The 21,890-nt window shown below is 38.2% G+C and overlaps 1 protein-coding gene and 1 pseudogene across 2 annotated transcripts; both read right to left on the bottom strand.

Annotated features, from left to right (window-relative positions):
* Window positions 1-129: 129 nt before the first annotated feature.
* LOC121973780 (MAR-binding filament-like protein 1-1) lies at window positions 130-7,830 on the bottom strand. Of its 2 annotated transcripts, XM_042525135.1 has the most exons (5): window positions 7,441-7,830; window positions 4,094-4,198; window positions 2,682-2,863; window positions 2,448-2,588; window positions 130-2,179 (listed from the first exon to the last, which is right to left on the bottom strand). In XM_042525135.1, the coding sequence occupies exons 1-5, from the start codon at window positions 7,700-7,702 to the stop codon at window positions 470-472; spliced, it is 2,400 nt and encodes a 799-aa protein (XP_042381069.1). In that variant the 5' UTR covers window positions 7,703-7,830; the 3' UTR covers window positions 130-469. The 2 variants fall into 2 exon arrangements, with proteins under 2 accessions (XP_042381069.1, XP_042381077.1); XM_042525143.1 differs by lacking the exon at window positions 4,094-4,198.
* A 2,662-nt stretch (window positions 7,831-10,492) lies between these two features.
* On the bottom strand, window positions 10,493-21,577 carry LOC121973771 (annotated as a pseudogene).
* Window positions 21,578-21,890: the final 313 nt, after the last annotated feature.

Here is a 21,890-nt window from a genome sequence, read left to right as displayed (position 1 = left end):
GGGAGAAAGAAATACTTACAATTAGCGAAGAAAATCTGCTTAGGCAATGACTTCACACCTCTCAGACGAAGGCTTCAGGCATTGGAACAATTGTTGGAGAAACTACATCCATTATTGCTTAGAGCAGCATAATAAAGGCAAATTTATTTTGACGGCACAATAGATGACGTTACAGTTGCGCGACTTGTTTCGTTCGTCATACAAACAACTTAATGCTGATAGGGATCAAAGATTCATCTATACAAAAGAAATATGACTAAAAATGTGCTTATAACTACTTACAAAAGCATGACGTACTAAAACAAAAAAGATGGAATATAGCTGGTCAAGTTTTACCAGAGGTGGTGCCCTTGTTACTCTTGTTATGATCATGAAACTAAAAAGTCCTAGTGGAATACAAGGAAGAATAAGCAATAGGACATCTAAGATTAAAATACCAGATTGTCATCTTTAGGTGAAAAATAAATCCTCATGTAGATCCACCTTTTTTCCTTCTGCTATTTGTCTTCCTAGCTGTAATAGGAGCCCCTGCTGTCACTTCGGTCTTTGGCTGGTACACGCTAGAATGTTCCTTCTCCGAGCTGATCTTTCTTCTCAGTCGTAGTATCTCACCCTTCGCAGAGGACAATTCCTCTTCGAGCTTCTTAGTCCACCTCTCTAAATTCTCTTTCTCATTGCCAAGCTTCAAAATGAGGTTCTGAGCATCTTCAATATCTTCCCTAGCTTCTTGAACAGCCCTTTTCTGCTCTGTGAAGGACAGTAATAGCATATCTTTCTCTGCTTCAAGGCTGGTGCACCTAGAACTAGTGCTCTCTAATTTGGTTGAGAGCAATAATGCACTCTTATTCATCTCGTCGAGTGATTTGGTAGCCTCATCCAGATCAGCCTCGAGAGTTTTTCGTGCTTCTGAGTCTCTTTGTATTTGTTTCCTCAAAACTTCAAGCTCCTTATTCAATTTGGAAGCTATTTTTCTCTCTTCTTTCAACTCATTCACAGCATTTTCCAGTTTCTTGTATGTTTCCACTAATTCCTTCTTTAAGTTTGCATGATCTATAATGATATCATTTAATTCTTTGGATTCGATATCAAGTTCTTCTTTGGTTCTCCTCAGATTCTCTTTAACTGATATTAATTCGTCCGACATTAGCTTTGTACTAAACTTAGCTTCTTCCACACTTTGCGTCAGCAGTTTCTCCATCTCAACGAAACTGTGCTGAATCTCTGATAGCTCAGACATAAGTTTCTTATATGAAACTCTAGCTTCTTCCAGTTCCTTGGACAGATTCGAAGCTTCAACTTTAGAATCTTCCAGTGCTTCTATGTTAGCCTGCAGCTCATCATTCAACTTCTTCATACTAATAGTTTCTCTTTCCAGTAATGCCTTGGCACTATCCTTTTCTTCTCTCAGCTCAGCAATAACAATAGTACTGTTCTTTACTTCTTCTAATGCAAGCTCAAGCTTTTGTTCAAGAAGATGAAGTTGCTCATCTTTCTTGGATAACAATTCAGAAGTAAGGGCTGTTCTTTTCTCTGAAGAAGATTCCAAATCACTATAGTCTTTAATGAGATCTTGAACTCTTTGCAAGGCACTATCTTTCTCTGACTCTAACATCTGAATTTGTTGATTTAAAGAACCAATTGAAGATATCTTTGAACTTAATTCAGTTTTAGATATGAGCAATTCCTGTTTTAACTCTTCAATAGTTGAATTTGCAACAGCAAGCTCATTCTTTAAGTGTTCAACATTTGAGATCAACTGAGCACATTCTGTTTCTTTTTCAGAAAGAGATGATTTAAGATCTTGAATGTTATTCTCCTTGTCACTTGTGTCCAAGCTAAGCATGCATAGTTTATCTTGTAGAACATTGATACTATCTACCTTCTCTTTAACTTTGGCCTCAAGTAATTTTTTGTCTCTGACAGTTTTTGCAACATTGCTCTCAAGATCGCTAATACAACCTTTGAGCTCCTCAACTAGTTTTCGGTTATCATTCAACTCTAGCTGCAAAGATGCTGCAGTCCCATTTGCTGAATCCAGTTGAGTTAGCAGAGAACTTTCCTTCTCTTTAAAGTTCCTGATTTGGTTCTTTTTCTCCTCCTGTTCCCTCTGTAATATTTTCTCAAAACTCTCCTTCAGCGAAGACATTTCTGCTTCTTTTTCAGTCAATTTATCTTTCATCTGTACCAATATTGATAGCATAACAATTACCAAGTAAGTGATTTTTAGCCACAATAATTCTACCATCCAACTGCAAGATTTAAGTGATTGCTTTCAAGTATAATATAATCTTCACACTAGATCAGCTCTGATTTGAATGCAAGTAACTGAATATGTTAATTTAAAGAAAATTGAGATGCTAATTTTCAGTGACCTGTCTGAATGTATTGAATGAAAATCCAAATAAATGCATTTAAGAACTCTGATTAACAAGTTTGGAGATTCATACAGATTCCACATGTGATTCAATGGATGTCATTTCCTTCTGGGAAGTTGCATATAATGCACCAAGAACACCCGAAGCAACTATTCCGAACTCATTTAAGAAAGACACAAAAGAGCTTGCTGGTGCGTTTTGAAGAGCTGCTTGCTGCAAGCAAATAGGATATGAGTAAATGACAACCTAGAACGTGAAAGATGAACGAAGATAAAAATAGGGCAGTTTAGAGCTAGAATAAGTCGCCTCTAATTGATTAGGTCCTTCAGATGAAACTTCAAGCATGGTATCTTTAACACTTTGTATGTCCAACAGTTTATCATCCTGTTTGTCTCCCACAATGGCGTCTTGATTATCTGGCATAATAACCTCTTGTTTATCTAGCATTAGAATATCTTGGTTATCTGGTAGCATCAAATCTTGTTTGTCTGAAAACAGAAGTAGCAATAAATGATTGGATGAAACGGTAGTGGTGCACAAAATTCTGTCATTATATGGTGGAATAATCACCAAAAGCCGAGTACATTATAGTGGCATTATGTACTTTATTTCTCATAATAAACCCTAAAATTATAATAAGACTAAGTCTATTCATCGTCTCAGTAAATTAAATATTGGCAACATGGAAAACAACATAGACATAATGCACAGCCAAAAACACAGTTCGACATATGATATGAACAAAACAAACTTTAACTGATTTACTTATTCTATTCTTCGAACAATCATTAGACTATATATTTCATCCAAATATTTATAATTACACAGGATGCACAGAACTGATAATGACTATAATGGAAGGGGAAAAAAAAGTAATTCTTTGAGTTGTGAAGCATTAGACAGCATTTTTGCACATTGCTGAGTCCAAAATCATGCGTGCTCATCCCATAAAGACATAAAATTCCAAATCAAATGTATGCTCCTCAAACAACAAAAGACGAAGGATTACCAACACTAGCTCTCAAAAGTGTTGTGCCGTCATCAAAGTGTTGTGATTTCATGAACTCAGGTGTCTTCGTAGTAACAGCAAACAAAATATCTTTAAATTTTATATCATGTTTTTTTAATATTTAACTATGGTAAAGTATTCTTCTATCTCATGTGATAACCTGACCCACCTTAGAAACAACTCGATTCAAATATAGAAAGCCAAAAATCCAACTTAATGAACTTATTTTTCATCAAAAATCAAACCACCCAATATTTTTTCTAATCCACCCTTAGAATGTAATCTTGAAAATTATGTTGAGCCAAAGCCTGATTTTGTTTGGCTTGATCCATGCCCGGTTAGAAAGCTAATGTTTGACCATATAGGCTCAAACTTAGAGTTCATATCAAATCATCATAAACCTGATTTTTTTCAGGTTAGGTCTCAGTTTTGACCAAGCATGAAACTAGTTGAGAAATCATAATTCACTATACTCAAGTGAGGACATATCATATCACTGAAGTTGGTCATATGTTAATCATAAAGATAGATCAAAATCCAAGTTAGAATCTTATTTATGAATCAATGAAATCATACCTGTTTATAAGCTAAAACCACTCTAGAGATAATATATTGCGTTTTCAGATTATCATTTTGGGGTAGAGAGAATTGATAACGCTGGATGGAAGACTAGCATGCGTGGGTTTTACACCAACTGCCATACTTGTACCTTTATCTACCTCAGTGACACGCTGCTTTATTGTCTTTGCCCGTCTACGAAAGCTCATTGGTTGAACCATATAACTTTGTTGTCCGATTCCATTACTTTGTGACTCTGCCTCAATATGGAGTGCCACGACACAGCTAAAAGTTAATTGTAAACTATCCACAAAATCATTATTCAGAAATTAATATAAGATATTTGATGTCTACTAAAGACATCAAATATCAGTATCTCATGAAGGACTTTGAAATTGACTCTATATCTTAATCACTCTATGCAAAACCAGAACAAATTACTGTGTGTACCCTAAGAGTATAGGGGAAAAAAAACTTAGAGCCCATAAAGGGAAAACAAATTCAAAATGTTCCAAAAATCTTAGTTGCAAATTCGAATGGTCTCCAAACTAGCCAACTAACATTGAATAAAAGAAGATCGTTGCATTAACTTATATGAGAATATAAACAATGTATAGTTGCAAGAATCAATGATGACTATTGTTGTATATGGACAAAATTAGAGGGAAGGAGGAAAATTTTAGGAAAGGTTATGCAACAGCAACAAAAACAACAAAACAACCATGCAAATCTTAAGTCTTCACAAATGTTTTGTGGTTGTGCAACAAGAACATATAACTAATTGAGAAGAAAAATGGTAGTGCAACAAGAACATATAACTAGAAGAAAAAATGGTAGTGAAGTAATTTCACATTTCTAGTTCTTAATATATTTTACGTCAGTATGATAAATTTCCATTTATAAAGTGAAAATAGGTAGGAAAACAAACTTCTGAAATCGTTTTAAGGTGGATAACACATTGAAAAACCAAGTTAATCAATAACCTGATAATATTACTAGGGATTAAGATACACATAGTAACTTAGGCCTAAATTTCTTACATGATTCATCACTCCACCAGTCTAGACAAAGGGATTTCAAGTTTATAAAACTAGAAAACAATCGAGGTAGCATAAATCTTCTTCATTTCACTAACAATTCAAATTACCAAAGGAATTCCTAACGCTGACATTCTAATGAACCATAACTAACATGATACCCCATCAACTTCAAGGAAAAAAAAAAGATACAGCAAAGTAAATAACATCAAGAACAGATGATGAACTGACCTTCAACTAACAAACCATCCGCAGCGATTGCTCGAAGTTTGAGAAAGGGAAGGACTGAGATGCCTACAAGTAGACGAGGTTGACCTGGTTGACCCGACTCGAGGTGACTTGACTCGAGTTGTATTTTGATGTTTGACTTGGGAAGATTGTCGGTGCAACCTTAGGTCAAGATTGACCTAGTTGAGTTGCATGTTGATGTTTGACACTCGTGAGAGAGTTCTATTCTTGATGTGAGACAAGAATAGATGGTTGGGAGTTTATTGGTCCAACCCTAGGTCAAGGATTGACCTGGTTGACCCAAAAAGTCCAAGTATGGAGACTTGGCACTGGAAAAGTCCAAGCAGGGAGCTTGGCACGGGAAAAGTCCAAGCAGGGAGCTTGGCAAGTGGGAAAGTCCTAACTGGGATGTTAGGCAGTGTGGAAAGTCCTGGTGAGTGAAGCAGTGAAAATCCTAGTGAGTGAAGCTAGGTGAAAGTGAAAGTCCCGTGAGTGAAGCCGGGCAGAGAGTCTGAATGAAGCCAGGCAGGTGAAAGTCCCGATGAGTGAAGCCAGGCAGTGGGAAAGTCCTGAGTGGGGATGTGAAAATCCCGGTGAGTGAAGCGGTAAAACCCTAGTGAGTGAAGCTAGGTGAAAGTCCCGTGAGTGAAGCCAGGGAAAATCCGGATGGATCAAGGGTGATCGGACATCCGGTGTTGAGAAGGTCAGTAGGTCAAGGGTGACCGGATACTGACACGAAGAGAAAAGACCAAGTGGGTCAAAGGGATTGACCGGACACTTGGTAGGAGTCTTAGCAGGTCAAGAGAGTACCGGATGCTAAGCATGAGATACCAATAGGTCAAGGTTGACCGGATATTGGTTGGAAGACTTGGAACTTGGTTTGGGTAAAAACTCTCGATCGATCGATGGATCGATCCGGCATCAGTCGGTATCGATCGGTCCGGTGACCGATCGATAACGATCGATGGCTTATCGAGGTTCTTCGATCGGTCCGCACCGATCGAAGCAACACAAGGCAAAGAGAAAGGAGGGATGCGGACCGATCCATCTCGATCGGTCCACGCCGATCAGAGACGATCGAGAACTTGGGCGAGTTCTTCAAGAGGCCTGATCGGTCCGGGACCGATCAGCAGTCCCTGATCGGTCCCTAAGACCGATCAGAAGATTCTGACCGATCGACCATCTAAGTCTAGCGTAGCAACGGCTAGTTCTCTGCTCTTCTTCTTCGCAGGTATAAAAGAGGGCTACAGGACTTCGGTGATACCTCTCCTTTTAGCTACTTCTTCTTCCTTCTGGAAGTTCTCTCCTGCCTGAAGCTTCTGCTTCTTCTTCCTGCTGAGCTTTGTTGAGCTCGTTGGGTGCTGAAGCTTCGCGTGAGCTCTTCCTGTTGCTGGTTTTCTAGCTAGGCTTGGATCCGAGAAGCTGCTGCTTCACCAGGGTTCCTGCTGACTTCAAGAAGGCAAGCAAGTGTTGTTTACATTTCTGTTCTTGTTTTCTTGTTCCTATTTGTACTCCTATTGCTGTTGCAAAGATTGTGGTGAGGTTTCTCCACCCACAAGGAGTATCTATTAGCCGGGTTTCCGGGGACTCATCCACCGACGGATTGGTAGGCTTCGTCCACCTTACGGACACGCCGAGGAGTAAGAGTTCATCTCCGAACCTCGTTATATGGTTTGTCTTTCTTCTCCTGTTTTCTTTCTACGTTGTATTTCCGCTGCACTAACCTAATCGTAGGAAGAAACGCGAGCGTTTTGGGGTTGGCTATTCACACCCCCCTCTCTAGCCGTACGAAGGATCCTAACAGAAGTAATTTCACATTTCTAGTTCTTAATATATTTTACGTCAGTATGATAAATTTCCATTTATAAAGTGAAAATAGGTAGGAAAACAAACTTCTGAAATCGTTTTAAGGTGGATAACACATTGAAAAACCAAGTTAATCAATAACCTGATAATATTACTAGGGATTAAGATACACATAGTAACTTAGGCCTAAATTTCTTACATGATTCATCACTCCACCAGTCTAGACAAAGGGATTTCAAGTTTATAAAACTAGAAAACAATCGAGGTAGCATAAATCTTCTTCATTTCACTAACAATTCAAATTACCAAAGGAATTCCTAACGCTGACATTCTAATGAACCATAACTAACATGATACCCCATCAACTTCAAGGAAAAAAAAAAGATACAGCAAAGTAAATAACATCAAGAACAGATGATGAACTGACCTTCGACTAACAAACCATCCGCAGCGATTGCTCGAAGTTTGAGAAAGGGAAGGACTGAGATGCCTACAAGTAGAAGAGTCCTTCTTCGGGAAGCCCCCGCGGAACCCACGAGACTCTCCTCATTCGCGCAGCAAGCTGCGGACACCAGATTCCTCGTTGCCGCTCTTCTGCGAGCACCGAGCAGCGCAGAAGAAGGGAAGCCGGAAGAGAGAAACGGAGGGGAGGCCTGCGACCAGTACAGGCTCCCGGCGAGAAGCCCCATCACTCACTCCCTCACTCTTGCTCACACCAATCTCCAGTCTCTCCGCTGCTGTCTTCCCTTTTCTCTTTCCGCCTTTCTCTTTCTCTTTCTCACTGGGGACGAATCGCGTCGAAAACGAACCCCTTTCGCCGGGGTAATCGGGTCACCCACCGTCAACGTCAATCGAGCGGTCGTGGTCGAGTGCGACCGATCAATTGCGCTAATCGTAAAGCAAGGAGGGCGAAGAGGTGAGGGGACCACCAGCGTATCAGATATCTCACTCGATCGATCGTTCTAGGTCAGCCACGTCATCGCATTATTATCCACAGCCGGGAATTTTGATTTATCATTTTTTATAGCCATTAATTAATCATTTTTAAAAAAAAACACAGACAAAAAATAATAATCCCAGTACTATTCCTGGTATCCTACGAAAATTTTCTTTTGATAATTAAAATGTACATGATAATTAATTTAGAAATTCAGTATCTTTTAATCATGGCCTCTATTTGGAGATGTAGGACGATCAACTTAGAGCTCAGTATTATTTAATTATGTCCTTCATTTGAAAAAAAAAAAAAGTCTATAAATATATTATAATTAAGATTCAAATCGTAGATTTTATCATGACCTTAGGAATTTGCAGAAAATAAAAAAAAAACAAACATTCATGAGAGAGCAGCCCAGTTGGTATTCGATAGTAAAATTATACGCCTATCATAGAATTAAATTCTAAATCAATGATCAGTAATATGAATAAAAAGCAAAAAACAATTGGACAATTCACCTAATCTTTGGATTTATTTAAATTACAGCAACTACAACTCAAACTTATTCTATTTAACCATATTCACATTATAATCGTTACAAATCATAATTATTACCATTCCATTTTATCTTATTCAACAATATCCTACACAACTTTAAGAGTTCATTTGGTTCAAATTATCATATATAACTTTGATAATTACATAAGGTTCAAATTATCATATATAACTTTGATAATTACATAACCAAAATTATAAGAATAAAATATAACTAAATTTATTTGGATCAATTTAAGTAATGCAACGAAAACTTATTTTTTTAAAAATTTTAATGAATAACCTAATTTAATATTTTACTATATTATCATTAGTTACAAAACTAATCCTATATATCTATCTTTTAAACTCTATGTTTTCTAAATTTTTTTCACATTTTTCTTTATTTTTTTATTATTTTTATTTCTTTTCATTTTTTAAAATTTTTTCATTTTTTTTAATTTTTTAAAAGTTTTTTTTATTTTTTTTATTGTTTTAAAAGTTTTTTAATTTTTTTACATTTTTAATTATTTTTTCTATTTTTTATGTTTTTTAATTTTTTCTATTTTTCTATTTTTTATATATTTTTTAAATTATTTTATGTTTTTATATTATTTTTACATTTTTTATTTTTAAAATTTTTTTACGTTTTTTCTATTTTTTTTATTTTTTTATTATTATTTTTAAATTTTTTACGTTTTTTTTAAATTAATATTTTTTACTCAAGAATTATCGATTACCTAAATCAAATAAAATTTTTATTCATAATTTTAAATAAATAATTAAAATTATCAAAGATAACCTCCAATCAAACCCTAATATTACCAACTGTTATAATCACAAACTTATCATATTCATATTCATGTGACTAAACGAGAATTTAATTCGTATGAGACAAAATAATAATATCCAACGTGCTATTTTATTTAGGGGCTTGAATTGAATCAATTGATGAGATGGGACAGCGCGCTTTTTTAATAAACAATAAAAAAAAATAGTAAAATATACCTTTAACCCCTCTTTATTTTCTATCCAATAATATTCTACACTTCTATATTTAAAAAAATAACACTTAATTCTTTTTACCAAGTCAAATATAAAAAAATTTATAAAAGATAATTATATTCTTATATTTTTAATAATTTTTTAATAATATTAATAATATTAATAGAAAAAACATATTGAATTGATGTGAAAAATAATTATATATATTTTAACGATCGACTCTTTAATTATTGATTAGTTAGATTGATTATGTATATAAGGAGAAAAATATATATAAAAGGATAAAAAAAAATATATAGAAGTATTTAATGATGATATCTTTGTCACTCGTTCGAATATGTGATTGATGTCGATTTGTCGGTACGTCTGCTCTCGATGTCACGTAAAACATAGCTTATCAGCTGAAGGTTAGCATTGTCGGTTTTACCCTCTTTGACGGTCCAATCAGTGATGAACTGAGATGTGAAGCTCGTATGCATGCATAAGAAACCAAAAGTGTTTGAAAAAGATGAAGAAAAATTTATCTTCACATACGAAAAGAAAATTACATCTTTATCTATTTTCATGTAACCTTATATAATTATGGACATAGACGAATCTAAAATTTCAAATTTAGAAAGAAATGAAGAAAATAATTATTATACATTATATTATTTGAAGGCTGCATAGTACCAAAATATATATTTTAAACTACTTAATTTTCATTCAAATAATTAAGTATTAATCTTTATATACAATATATATTATTGTAGATTACATATAATTTATTAATTTTAGTTAGTAAATCAATAGTCATTCACATGTTAAAAATATCAATTAAGATATTGAATTATCTAAAATTAATTCAGATATCAATAAAGGAAAAGACATACATTATCAATAAATTTAATATAAATTTTTCCTCTGAGATTATTCAAAAATATCACCCTACAAAAATGACGCTCATATGATGATTCCAAAAACTAAAAGCGACTCTTTTGGTTTTTTTTTTCCCCCTCATGAATGGTCACAATTGGGAGTTTGGATCAGAAGATAAGAAATTTCTCGTGATTACACCGTAGGAATCAAGAAGGTACACAAAATCTCAGGCACACATTTAAGACTCCTCGGATGAGAACCTTCACTCGCTCGCTGAAAACCAAAATGAACGAGCAGATAGCGAATAAGAGAAACTAACTTTGATGCTCATATGCAGACAGAGCACTGTTGGTATTATCGGTAAACTAAGTTTCAACCAGACAAGTGAATCGATAGCCAAGAGATGCAGATTCATAACACAGTTTTTAGATGCCCACAGCAAAATCGACCTTTGCCATAAAGTGATGTGCCTTCTGTTGCTCTTCTATATCAAAGCGGTCAGACTTGGGGTCATTTGACAAGGCTGCTCCTTGGAGACTATTGATGCAATAAACAAGTTGATTAGTTGCTGGACCTCTGTCTATCCATTCCTTGTATCGCTCCTCAATGGGGTTACCTTGCTGGAATCAAGACAGATATCATTATAGCAAAAGACCTTTTATAAGGCAATACACCAATAAGATTAAAATAAATGTTTTACCTTCTGAAGTTCCTCGAGCTTATCAACATAAACACCCTTAGTTTCATCTTCACCATCTTCATAGAGCCAATCCTCAACTTCCTGTAGCTTTGCAATCATCTCATCTTTCTCTGATGACGTGGCAAATGCTTCATACTTATTGTAAAGCTGAAGATAGATGTGATGTTAGTCTTAATGAAAAGGATGCAAATATGATGGACAGTAGAAAGAAAAAAAAATATATCAACCTTGTTTCGCATATCATACACATGCCTCCACAGCATTTTCTTGTCCTCAGTTTCTTCCATCACTCTGTCTTGAAGGGCCATTTCTCCTCCACGCCTTCTGTAGTTCTTTGGCTGACATACCACCATAAACCAACTCCACAACAGGAACATTAATTTTCTTGACCTTCTTTTTCCCAGCTTCAACCTGCAGAACGTAATAACTTTACTCAAAAATTGCAATGTATAAAAAAAATAGAAATTGAAAAAGAAAATGAGAGAATTTTCATCATTCTAGTAAAGATATCAATAACCCACAAAAAGGTATAATGATATATGAGTGATAGGATAATGTCTCAGATTAGAACAAGGAAAGCAAAAAAAATAAGAATCCTAGATCTTAATTGTGCAAACGGTAACTTTAGCTTTTGCAGAAGCAAACTAGAATTTGACCCAAAAAAAAGGCTACATTACTGATTACCTGATCAAGCTCAAAACCTGAGCTACATCATCAAACCAATTTGCAGGAAAAAAATCTTGACATTTTAAGGAGGGAAAAAAAGCATCCGTGCAATCACGAACTAAAGCTACAGGTCGAACCTAAGTCCACAAAAAATTTAAAAGCAACTAACAACCTTATTATCAGTTTCCATTTGCACAGGCTTTTCCACCGACTCTGGTACTCTATTATCAAGCCAATCAGAAGTTTTTGCATCCTCCATGTTGGCATCAGTTTCTGTATTTGAGGAATCATTTGCTGCTTCATCTATGTCCATTCTTACAGATTCGTTAGGTTGTTGCCGCAATGCTATGACAGGAACTTCAACTTCCTCCTCCAACATCTGCAGACCCAGGATTGATCATGCCAATGGCTAGCTAAATAAACCAACAATACAATTGCTGACTTTAAGTACTTACCATAGCTGCTTCAACAATAACAATTCCATGAAGATTTCAAGGAACTTTTACTTTCAGCTTAGAGCACTCACCAGTGCTGGATTGGAATGGTTTAATCTGCAAGTTTTTTAGAAATGTCAAAAGCACCAAGCTTCTTGATTTCACATAAGTTTAACAGAGTTTGTAAAGCACCATCACATGTTCATGATAATGAAAATTATCGATTATTTTTTTTCGAAGTAAATGTTTCAAAACTCAAATTCTAATAAATTACCGAACTGAGTCTGAAAAAAAAAATGGAACTAAATGTATGTGATACTTTTCCAAAGTGAATGATATACTGTGTAACTGCTGATCGTTTCTGGAACTTGTAAATCACCTGCATCTGCATATACGACATCAACTCCAAATGTAGCATGTCTGTAAAATGCAAGAACTTTGACACTGGGAATTGAATTCCCTTTTGGTCCATGCTGAGAGTCAACAACAGATCCTTTCCATGATAAGGCAATTGAGAAAGGGAAGCTCTCATGAACCTGCAAGTGAAGAACAATTTACAATGTCAATAAGTATCCACAAATAAGAATAATACCCTGATGTAAACGTAGTTCAAAGTCCATGTCAACCGAGAAGACATTCAATGCTATCCAAAATTTATCCAGAAAAGTTGGATGGCCTAACTGTTGGGAGTAAATCCGTTACAATCTGTGTGATTGTCTTAGAAGCTCTTTTCCACGCTTCTGAGTGCGTACCAGAGTCACAAGAACTTACAATCAAGTAGGTTTGAGCTGATAATCTCAAACTGTCGACTCTAGCGAGCCGAGCCACGCGCCGAGTAGATGAATCGTGGACACCGTGAGTTGTCGAGCGGCGCCACGTTGCTGCTGAGAGTTGCTGACAGGATGTCAAGAGCTGCAACACGAACTCAGAGTGGATGCCGAGTCCAGCAGAGCGTTGTCTCCTTAAAACAGATTCGGCCCCTCTGCGGTACTCAGAGGATTAGGTGGACGTCTGTTTCCCAGGATAAAACGACAAAATCACGAGCACAACCGAGCACTGGTTGTCGTGACGATCTGAACTAGATCCGAAAACTATTACTATGTCTGTTGAGCAAAAGAAGTGCACAACAGAAGGGAAGGAAACATGGGGATTCAAGGAGGACAAAGCTCACATCACTTGAGTTTTTTTTCTCTCCTTTTTCTTTCTTTTTCTCTCTGCCTTTTGCTTCAATCCGCTCAAGGTCTTATATAGACCTCTGTTGCCTTTGTTCTGTTGCTTGCAAACTCGTTGCAAGCACAACGAGCAAGCCACGTTGTGGCTTGCATGCTTGCCAAAAATGCCAACAAGCCACAACGTGGCTTGCATGCAAGCTGTGGCTTGCTTGCAAGCTTGCCACGTGTTGTGGCTTGCTTGCAAGCTTGCCACGTGGCGTGCAGGTAAGCTGACAACCTTCCTTGTCTTGTATGCTGGCCAACAAGTTGTCTGACTGATGTTACAAATAATGGGGTTCACAAAAAGACCCCTCGGGTTGATGTCATCCGGGCCCTGGATTTTCATCCCCTTTGTTCCAAATCAGCCGGAAGGCTTCACTTTCTTTGTGGGACTGAAACCCACACGTCGTATTTCCATTCAAGTTTTTCCATCAATCCCCCACATGAATGGAAACAAGGATGTGTGATAGTCTTCGACAGTTGAGTCGAGTATAGGATAGGTAGGTGTTACCCTTTGAACCTTCTCTTGTAAACTCTGTTTGCTCACTGGCTGATTAGTAGACGTGAGGTCTTTGAACTGTTCGGCCGTTGGTTTAAGCATGGACAGAGGTGTACCCACGACTCTCCCTGATATAGCTCAGGTCTTATGAGTGTATTCGTTCTTGGCCATGAACACGCCTGATTCTGTGAGAAGTTCTAAGAATTGTGTCTTCAATTCTTTTCGAAGCGGCCTCACTTCTTTCGCACATAGGTGATCCCTCAAGAGTTACACTTTACTCTTCTTGATCATTAAAAGCCTATCGGCTTACCCTGGTCTGGTCATTGTTTCATTGGGCTACCCACAATGTGTCTAGTCAGTGCAGATTAGTTGGCCCTTTGAACCTAGTTCTTGGGATCTCCAGTCAGCATAGGTTGGGTGTCCTCTGCACTGATTGCTGACAACGACATCATGCTCATTCCCTGTAATGAGCTTGCAACTAACTCTCGATTTAACCCCTTGGTTAGCGGATCTGCTAAGTTATCCTTTGACTTCACATAGTCAACAGTGATAACACCAGTTGAGAGTAGTTGTCTAATGATATTTATGTATACGACGTATATGTCTAGACTTACCATTATACAGATGACTTTGTGCCCGACCGATTGCTGATCGACTATCGCAATGTATGCAAATCGCCGGCATAGGTTTTAGCCAATGTGAAATATCTTCTAAGAATTATCGTAGCCATTCAGCCTCTTCACCACATTTGTCAAGAGCTACAAACCCAGATTCCATCGTGGATCTGGTTATTACGGGTTGCTTAGAAGATTTCCAGGAAATGGCTGCACCAGCTAGAGTGAAGACATATCCACTCGTAGACTTAGAGTCTTGTATATCAGATATCCAACTTGCATCGCTGTATCCTTCGATCACAGCAGGATATCTTGTATAGTGCAGTCCATATTCACGAGTGTGCCTTAAGTACCTCAGTACTCTTGTTATCCCTTTACAGTGCTCAATACCGGGATTACTCGTGTATCTGCTCAGTCTGCTTACTGCGTAGGCTAAGTCTGGTCGTGTACAACTCATCAAGTACATCAGACTTCCAATCACTCGAGAGTATTCTATCTGCGAGATACTTTCACCTCGATTTTTCGATAGATGTTGACTCGTATCTATCGGCGTTCGTGCCAACGCAGTATCACCCTTGGTGAATTTCTCAAGAATCTTGTCCACGTAATGGGACTGACTAAGAACAAGTCCTTCTCTCGTTCTAAGAATTTTTATTCCTAGAATCACATCAGCTAGGTCCATGTCTTTCATGTCAAATCTTGAGTTCAACATATCTTTAGTGGATTCGATTATCTTATCATTACTTCCAATGATAAGTATGTCATCTACATAGAGGCACAAGATGACATAGTCACTCTCTGTGGTTCTCATGTACACACATTTATCACATTCATTGATCTTGAAGCCACATTCCTTCATGGCATTATCAAATGTCTGATGCCACTGCTTTGGTACTTGTTTCAAACCATATAATGACTTTACCAATCTACAGACCTTGTTTTTCTGTCTTGACACAGAAAACCCCTCAGGTTGGTCCATATAGATTTCTTCTTCTAAATCCCCGTTTAGAAAGACTGTCTTTACATCCATTTGATGTATTTCGAGATTCCATAGAGCAACGATAGCCAACAATACTCTAATGGAAGTTATTCTAGATACCGGAGAGTATGTATCGAAGTAATCAAGGTCTTCTCGTTGTCGGTATCCTTTGATTACCAATCTGGCATTGTATTTATCGATTGTACCATCTGATTTCATTTTCTTCTTGAAGATTCACTTACACCCTAGTGGTTTACTTCCCGGAGGAAGATCCACAAGTTCCCAAGTGTGATTTTGCAAGATAGATTCTATCTCAGATGCAATTGCCTCTTTCCAGTGAGGGCCATCAAAAGAGCTTACAGCTTCTGAGTAACTTCGGAGCTCACTTTCCAACATGAATGTGATAAAATCCGATCCATAGGATTTTTCTACCCGAACTCTTTTATTCCGTCTAGGCTCAACCTCCACGGTTTCCTCGTCATCATCATCTTCTTCTTCGCCTGGTGTTTCGGTTGCCCGTTTTGAGGAGCTAGCATCCTCCCGAGTCTTATATAGAAACATATGCTCGAAGAACGAGGCATTTCTCGATTCGATTATCGAGTTCTTGTATATCTCCGGTATGTGTGACTCATACACACAAAATCTATATGCAGTGTTGTTTTGTGCATAGCCAATGAAGATGCAATCAACAGTCTTTGGTCCTATCTTAATCTTTTTGGGATCAGGCACCAACACTTTGGCAAGACACCCCCACATTCGTAAATATTTGCAGGACGGTTGTCTTCCATTCTACAACTCATAAGGACTCTTATCTATTTTCTTCCGAGGCACCTTTTTTAAAAGGTAATTAGCTGTTAACACAGCTTCCCCCCACATGAACTCTGGCAGTCCAGAGCTTAATAGAAGAGCATTCATTATCTCCTTTAGAGTTCGATTCTTTCGCTCAGCAACTCCATTTTGCTGAGGAGTATAAGGAGCTGTTGTTTCGTGTCTGATCCCATGTTCAGCACACAACTCAGCGAATGGTGATACATATTCACCGTCTCGGTCACTTCGAACCACCTTAATCTTTCTATTACGCTGGTTTTCAACTTCATTTTTATAGAGAGCGAATTTCTCTATAGCTTCATCCTTACTTTTGAGAAGATACACATAACAGTATTTTGTGTTATCATCTACAAAAGTGATGAAATATTTATTACCACCACGTGTTGGCGTACCTTTTAGGTCGCACACATTAGTGTGGATTAGGTCAAGTGGTTCATTGCTTCTTTCAATATGTTGAAAGGATGACCTTGTCATTTTCTCTTCAACACAAATCTCACACTTGTGTTTTGGGTCAAGGTGGAATGTAGGTATGCTTTGCATGTTTATTAATCTACGCAATACATCGTAGTTAACATGTCCTAGTCTACCATGCCACAAACACGAAGACTCAAGCATATAAGTGGAAGAGCTTTCATTTTTATTTATCTTGGGCCTAATGGTCATTACATTGAGCTTAAACAACCCATCAGATACATAGCCCCTTCCTATAAACACTCCGTTCTTGGATAGTACAACTCTGTCTGACTCAAAGACAATGCGAAAGCCATGTTTGCTTAACAGTGATCCGGATACTAGATTCTTTCGAATCTCCGGAACATACAGCACATTGTTCAGAGTGAGATCCTTGCCCGAGGTCATCTTCAGCACCACCTTTCCTTGGCCCATTATGTCCGAGGTTGCTGAGTTCCCCATGAACAGTTTGTCTCCAGTGACTTCTTCGAAGTTGTGGAGTAGCTCCTTGCTGTAGCACACATGTCTGGTGGCTCCAGTATCGATCCACCATTGCCGATGATTGAAACCTATTAGGTTCACCTCAGAGATCACGGTGCAGAGATCCATATCCTGTTCTCCTGCCAGGTTGGTCTCAGGCTTTTTTTTCTTTGGCCTTTTACAGTCTGAAGCCTTGTGATCCATACGATCACAATTGTAGCATTTCCCTAAGAACTTCTTTTTCATGTTTTGTCCTTTGGGTTGCGTCATGAAAGATTTTGGATGCTTCCGTTTTGAGCTTTGTCCGTGCTCAATAACATTGGATTTTACAGTAGCCTGAGAGAACAGTTTTCTCTCCGAATTCTTGTTGTCTTCTTCTATACGAAGGCGAACAACAAGTTCCTCCAGGTTCATTTCCTTCCGCTTGTGCTTCAGATAATTCTTAAAGTCCTTCCAGCCAGTTGGTAGCTTTTCGATGATAGCTGCCACTTGGAAGGTTTCGCTCAGAGTCATACCTTCTGAGTGAATTTTTTGGAAGAGTACTTGAAGCTCCTGGACTTGACTGATTACAGACTTCGAGTCACTCATCTTATAGTCCAGGAAACGACCAACAATAAACTTTTTGGCCCCGACATCCTCCGATTTATATTTCTTGTCCAGAGATTCCCATAGTTCCTTTGCCGTTTTCATCTCACAAAACACAAGATAGAGTGAGTCGGCAAGATTGTTAAGGATGTAGTTTCGACAAAGGAACTCAGAATCATTCCATTTGTCGATCAGAAGGAGAGTGTTCACCTCATCTACACTCTTAACAACCTTGGGAGTTTCCTCGGTCAAGATACATGTCAGACCTAGCGTGGTTATGTAGAAGAACATCTTCTGCTGCCACCGCTTGAAATTCACTCCTGTGAATTTTTCTGGCTTTTCCCCATGATTGATTGGCACATTCCCAATCGGGGCGGAGGAGGTCGGCACATGTTGAGCCTGTTGCATCTCAACATTTTCTGCCGCCATGGTAACAAAACGAATCTGTTTTAAGTTTTGTTGGGAGTAGACCCGTTACAATCTGTGTGATCGTCTCAGAAGCTCTTTTCCACGCTTCTAAGTGCGTACCAGAGTCACAAGAACTTACAATCAAGTAGGTTTGAGCTGATAATCTCAAACTGTCGACTCTAGCAAGCCGAGCCACGCGCCGAGTAGATGAGTCGTGGACATCGTGAGTTGTCGAGCGGCGCCACGTTGCTGCTGAGAGATGCTGACAGGATGTCGAGAGCTGCAACACGAACTCAGAGTGGATGCCGAGTCCAGCAGAGCGCTGTCTCCTTAAAACAGATTCGGCCCCTCCGCGGTGCTTAGAGGATTAGGTGGACGTCTGTTTCCAGGATAAAACGGTAAAATCACGAGCACAACCGAGCACTGGTTGTCGTGACGATCTGAACTAGATCCGAAAACTATCACTATGTCTGTTGAGCAAAAGAAGTGCACAACAGAAGGGAAGGAAACATGGGGATTCAAGGAGGACAAAGCTCACATCACTTGAGTTTTCTTTCTCTCCTTTTTCTTTCTTTTTCTCTCTGCCTTTTGCTTCAATCCGCTCAAGGTCTTATATAGACCTCTGTTGCCTTTGTTCTGCTGCTTGCAAACTCGTTGCAAGCACAACGAGCAAGCCACGTTGTGGCTTGCATGCTTGCCAAAAATGCCAGCAAGCCACAACGTGGCTTGCTTGCAAGCTTGCCACGTGGCGTGCAAGTAAGTTGGCAACCTTCCTTGTCTTGTATGCTGGCCAACAAGTTGTCTGACTGATGTTACAAATAATGGGGTTCACAAAATGACCCCTCGGGTTGATGTCATCCGGGCCCTGGATTTTCATCCCCTTTGTTCCGAATCAGCCGGAAGGCTTCACGTTCTTTGTGGGACTGAAACTCACACGTCGTATTTCCATTCAAGTTTTTCCAACACTAACTTGGTAGAGTTGTCAAGCATTTAAGCATCTAGACAAGCAGAACCTTTGACATCATTACACTAAAAAAAAGTATGAAAAACTAGATTCTCGGACAACAATAAGAAGAGAATTAACTGCAAAAAAAGAAAATCACATTCGTGCATAGCATAATGACACAATACTAGATGTAGATTATAACAAAATAAAGATGGGGGAAAATTGCATAAAGAATTGTCTAAAACCCAAAATGAATATCAACTATTGAACATGCAATTAAGGATGGAAAAATGAACTAGAAAATAATATAATTCTCCTATCACAGCAAAGAATATAAACCATTAGTTTCATGAGCACAATTTAGAAGTCAAAAGAACAAAACAGAATACAAGTCAGATGACTTTCCTCCCATTAATCCTTACGTCTATATATACCATAGGTTTCTCTTAAGTATCCTACAAACAAGTGTTTGTCTTTGTCTGATTTGAGTTATACCTTGTCTCCAGCAGGCATGTGCCCTGAAGTGAAAATGTTACAAGATTTTTTTTTTTAGAATTTTGTAAACCATCTAAGCAGTAAGATATCTGAATTCATACATTACTGGCTTCCAAATACTGATACATTACTGGTTGATGTAGTGCTCCATATAAACATCAGCCAAATGCCGATGATTGGCAGTTAACAGCAGACATTTTGTGAAGAACAATATCCACCCAATTTCCCATCATTTTCATAATAAGTCGAAAGAAATAAGCAGCGCCACATGTAAAGAATAAATAGTTAGGGACTTTGTCGACAAGGCAAACAAAAATTGTCAAACCAATTTAGCCATCAACCCAGGAACTTTACACTAATGAAATAGGAAAAAAAAACATTATAAAGCAAATGGAAGAGGAACAAAAAAACAATACCTGAAATTCCCGCACTTCGAAGGTGGGACTAAGAATAGCACATTGAAGAGCACAACCACGAGCAACACATTCACTTGCATTCATGGTACTACGCCTTGGCTCTTTGCCAAAGAACTCTGTCAAAATCTTGATAATAGCTGGTACAAGGGACCCTGATCCAACAACTTCAACTGGTGAATATCCTCCACACTTAACCCACCTTCAGCAGGTGCCTTCTCCAATGGCCCTTTGACTCGCTCCAAGATGGGAATGTTGATCTGTTCAAACTCCTCTCTCTTGATAAAACCTCTCACATCCTTCTCCATCAGGCATTCAATGTTCAATGGAGCCTTAGGATTTGCACTAAGAACCTTCTTTAGCTTCTCACATGCTGCTAGGAGCCTGATACAAGCCCTAGCATTTTGATACACATCTATCTTGTATTCATCTCTGAACTTAGCAGCAAAGAACTTAAAAAGAACTTCATCAAAATCTCTCCTGCCAAGGGACCAATCAAAAGAATGAGTTAATATCTCCAGTTGTCTCTTCTTGTAACCAGCAATACAAACTTGCATGCTCGCATGCCCAACATCAACAAAAGCCACATTAACCTGATCATTCTCTGGTAAATCTGTCTTATAGATACCATATGTCAGTGCAGTAGCAATGGTCTCATGGAACAAGCGGAGAGGACGCAGACCAGAAATTGTAGCAGCATCCAGCATCACTCTCCTCTGGAGAACATTGAAGTAAACCGGAATACCAATGCCACAATCAACAACTGCTGCATTTAGATTCTCCTCTGCAATACTCTTCAGATTCGACAGAACCATCGCAAGGATCTGGGTCGCAGTAAATGTCCTCAGTTAACCGAGGCAGTAAGCAGACAACAGCAGGGGTCTCACGCTTCGATTCATCGTTCAGAACTACATCGATGCCACGTTGCCGTGCTACCGCAACAATGCAGCTCTCATTCCCGACGTCGAATCCCACAAAGCTCATTTTCAAATGCATTCTCGAAATCGAAACTAAAAGGAGATCGGTGAATTAGCGGATCAAGAAATCAATTTTTTGACAAATGGATTTGAAAAAAAAACTAAAATAAGACTAATTTTGTCCAAAAATATATTTATTATTATAGTAACAGAGCACTAGCGCTCTGGGAATCTAACTACAGCATAGATTAAACAGAGCACTCCATTTGATCTAACTTCAGACCAAGAGCAACAAAAAAAGAACGAACCAAAGCAAAGAAACTGAGCTAAACAGAGGAAAGATCTATTGAATAACCACTAAAAGATTAACTAACTTATCTTAGAAATATACAAATGCCGAATCCAGAGCAGGGAGAGGATTCGGATCGTACCTCGGAAAATCGCCGATCGATATTTACCGATTTGTCGTCGTCGCCTCAGTTGGATCTGTTTCGGTGGCCGTTACGCAGGGAAGGGGGCAACGTCATCAAGCGCCCACCCCACCCTTTGCGCTGTTTCTAGTACTCTCGGCTCCGAGAGATCTGTGAGTCGACGGTTTCCGCCGGTTGGACCGTTGTGATTGAAATCGAACCGGGCAATTGAGGAAATGAACCGGAGAGTTCTAGAAGGCCTGGTTGCTTTTCGTCTTCTCTTTCACTCGTGGAAACGCACCCAATTTTTTTAATTAAAAATTTAAATTTATTTATCGTAATATAAGTGTTTAACGAGTCTCATAATAAATATTATTATGTGGATTTGGTTCTTTAATATTTTGGCTAAACGTTTTTTTGTGGATAATTTCATTAGTTACGAGCTTTCACTCATTAATATAAAAAAAAAAACCAATTGTTACTCAGGAATTTATGAGAAAAAGAGTAT

Source organism: Zingiber officinale, chromosome 1B, assembly GCF_018446385.1.
Source record: "Zingiber officinale cultivar Zhangliang chromosome 1B, Zo_v1.1, whole genome shotgun sequence".
NCBI classification, from domain to species: Eukaryota; Viridiplantae; Streptophyta; class Magnoliopsida; order Zingiberales; family Zingiberaceae; genus Zingiber; species Zingiber officinale.
The sequence above is the reverse complement of the archived record's forward strand: the minus strand, read 5'-3'. Positions and strand labels throughout refer to the sequence as shown.

Coding starts and splice junctions, on each gene's coding strand:
- LOC121973780 (XM_042525135.1), bottom strand. CDS start 7,702: ATGGGGCTTCTCGCCGGGAGCCTGTACTGGTCGCAGGCCTCCCCTCCG. Junction 4,199..7,440: donor GGATGGTTTGTTAGTCGAAG/GTCAGTTCATCA, acceptor ATATTGAGGCAG/AGTCACAAAGTAATGGAATC. Junction 2,180..2,447: donor TTGAATCACATGTGGAATCT/GTATGAATCTCC, acceptor ATATTGGTACAG/ATGAAAGATAAATTGACTGA.